We start from the raw sequence: 3114 nt of genomic DNA on the forward strand, positions 1-3114 counted from the left end.
CATCGCATGCACACTCTCATGTGCAATTAGGATATTGTCTGTGACAAAGTGACTCGGGACAAAAGCACTATGTACACATACATTTTACTTCTAGAGAAAACATTCGTTATGCATACTGGGTGGATCCGTTCCATAATTACATTGTACTTTTTTTAACATAACTACGTTGGAGTACTTCCTTGGTCCTAAAATAAGTGTTTCATGTTTAAGTTTAGTATATACGGAGTATTACTGTACACACACGCTGCGCGCTGAGCAAACGAACAACGGAACAAGCGCCACCGCTTTGCTGACTACGCGCGCGCCGCTCAACGTTGCCTCTGCCGTGTGCCGTCTAATCCTCCGCCGCTTCCTCGCGCGCCACCTCGCCGCACAGCCACGACGCGCCTCCCCTGCTTCGCCTCCACGTCTCCCACACCTGTCTCCCTATGAGCACCCACGCACGCCGTATATAACCACCATAACCACACATGATCCATCACGCTCGGGGCAACGCGGCTGATAACCAGACGCCTTCTCGCTAAGATGAGCCAGGGGCAGCAGAGGAGGCCGTCGTCTGACCAAGCCCAGGCGGACGGCGGCGGGCAGAGCCAGGAACAGGGAGGAGGCGCCGTCCGCTACGGCGACGTGTTCCTGGCCGTGACCGGCGGCCTCGCGGAGAAGCCCGTGGCGCCGCAGGACGCGGCCACGATGCAGTCGGCGGAGAACCTCGTGTTCGGGGAGACGATCAAGGGCGGGCCAGCGGCCACCATGCAGTCCGCGGCCATGCGGAACGAGCGCATGGGCGTCGTTGGCCACGACCAGGCCACGGACGCCACAGCCGAGCAGGGCGTCACCGTGTCCGAGACCCGCGTCCCCGGCGGACGCATCGTCACCGAGTTCGTCGCCGGGCAGGTCGTCGGCCAGTACCTCGCGCCGGATGGTGCCGACCCTGCTAGGGGAGCCGCTGGCGACGATACGAAGATGACAATCGGTGAGGCGCTGGAGGCGGCAGGTTATGCTGCAGGAGACAGGCCGGTGGAGCACAGCGACGCGGCGGCCATCCAGGCGGCCAAAGTGAGAGCCACCGGGCAGGACGTCTATATCCCCGGGGATCTGGCCGCGCAGGCGCAGTCGGCCGCCGACGCCAACCTCTGGGCCGCGCGCGACGAGGAGAAGGCCAAGCTCGGTGACGTGCTCTCGGTATGTCTGTAGTATGTCCCGCACATCGACGCTACCAGTACACATATGCTTGAATCCTTGATGTCACTGACGACGATGGTCAACCTGATGGTCGACCTGCGTGCACGCAGAATGCGACGGCGAAGCTGGTTGCCCACAAGGAGCGGAATGCGACGGCGAAGCTGGTTGCGGACAAGGAGGTGGAGTCCGACGACGCGGGGAGGGTGGCCTCGGCGGAGACCCGAAACAAGGACGACAAGACGGTGAGGCCGGGAGGGATAGCGGCGTCCGTGGCTGCGGCCGCGCGGCTCAACAAGCAGGACGCATAGGCAGGCCTCTGCCGTGCCAGTGGTTTGCGGGTGCCGGCCGCCGGCCGCTCGAGTTTAGCGTGTCCTTTCGCATGAAGGATCACTCTCCTTCGTGCCAGCGTCTAGTTCTCGCGCTTCTAGCATACCAGCGTCTTAGTTTCTGTAGTTCTAGTGCTTCTAGCTTAGTTGAAGTGTTCTCGTGCTTGTAGCTTACTTGAAGTCAAGTCTTAAACTTACTGTAAAAATGTAATTCCACTGCTATCGCAACACTGCTCGTTTAATTACGCTGTTTAATTCGGGGTTCACGCATGACCATATTGTTCAGCAAACACAAACATAAAAACACTCCAAATTAAGTCCGTGCTACTTCTAGCATGCACAAATACTACCAGGAAACAATATCAAAGATGGCATACCACGTCTGGACAAACATGTACTACGAATATTTATTCACTTATATCCGACCGACATGATGAGGAGCACCGGGGGAGTCGGGACCCGGGCGGCAAGTGAACGGCATCCCAATGTAACTAGAGAACTTTGGCCTCTGGATTCGTTGCACCATCCGGTCCTTGTCGTTGCCAAGGATGAACTTACGGGAGGTGAAGGAGAAGGGCAAGGGGAAGGAAGATGAGGAGAAGTCTTGGTGCCATTTTCAGTATGAATTCCTGCCGGACTTTTGTTACACATGTGGTGTCATGGGACACAGTGATCGAGATTGTCAGAAAAAGCTAAAAAAAGGTGAGGTAGCTGAATACGGGAGGCGGCTGCGGTATATTCCGCGGGGGGCAATGACAAGGAGAAGGGGGATAGCAGGAGACAGCTTGCACTTGGGGAAGATGTGGATGGTAAGGAGAAAGGGGAGAAGACGAAGACATGGCAGTGGTGGAGGTGCACAGTGAGGGGGAGAAGGTGGTGGAGGGGAGGGGGAAGACAGTGGAGTCTGATCCGAAGGAGCCTAGAGAAGAAGAGGACTGGAAGTGGATGAGCAGATCACAGTGAAAAAGAGTCGGGCCAAGGTGTTGTTGGGGGAGGAGGAAAAGCACAACACTTCATATAACGCGGGGCTGCCGGAACAGCCCTGCGGTAACCAATGATGCTAATAGCATGAAATTGTCGGGAATTGGGGAACGACACGGCAATTCAAGGTCTTCTGGATCTCCAGAAGAAGGAAGACCCCGATGTTCTATTTTTATAGCAACGAAGGTTGGAATGGCTGAGATGGAAACTGAATATGACTTGCATGATGGTGAAAAACAATGAAGGTCAAAGCGATGGGTTAGCTCTGTTTTGAGTTAATTACACAAAACCACCACATTTGGGACATTGTTTGTAAAAAATCACGAGGTCACTATTTTTTGCAAAAACCACCGCGTATTCAGTAAACCTTTTGCAATAAGCACTGATAGGGGGATTTAGCTCGTTTGATCACTTTCTGACAGTGGGGCCGGATAATAAGGAGCTGATTTCGTAAAAAAAAAACACGAACAGTGGGGCTTTTTTGTAAATAAGAGAAACGTGAAGGATGAAAACGTAAAATATTCAAAGGATAAGGTTATCTTCTCCTTCTCCCGTGTACACTGGAGCCACCAACCATCTGTACGAGCTCATGGCCGGCGTGTACAGAGGAGCTTGTTCCCGGTGG

At 54.5% G+C, this 3114-nt stretch overlaps 1 protein-coding gene across 2 annotated transcripts; it reads left to right on the forward strand.

Moving 5' to 3' along the window:
* Positions 1 to 466: 466 nt before the first annotated feature.
* Positions 467 to 1760, forward strand: LOC125554168 (late embryogenesis abundant protein D-34-like). 2 transcript variants are annotated; one of them, XM_048717766.1, is made up of 2 exons: positions 467 to 1182; positions 1329 to 1760. In XM_048717766.1, the coding sequence occupies exons 1-2, from the start codon at positions 526 to 528 to the stop codon at positions 1488 to 1490; spliced, it is 819 nt and encodes a 272-aa protein (XP_048573723.1). In that variant the 5' UTR covers positions 467 to 525; the 3' UTR covers positions 1491 to 1760. The 2 variants fall into 2 exon arrangements, with proteins under 2 accessions (XP_048573723.1, XP_048573722.1); XM_048717765.1 differs by having other exon boundaries at positions 469 to 1182; positions 1293 to 1760.
* Positions 1761 to 3114: the final 1354 nt, after the last annotated feature.

The sequence above is a fragment of the Triticum urartu genome, chromosome 4 (assembly GCF_003073215.2).
Source record: "Triticum urartu cultivar G1812 chromosome 4, Tu2.1, whole genome shotgun sequence".
In the NCBI taxonomy this organism is placed as follows: domain Eukaryota; kingdom Viridiplantae; phylum Streptophyta; class Magnoliopsida; order Poales; family Poaceae; genus Triticum; species Triticum urartu.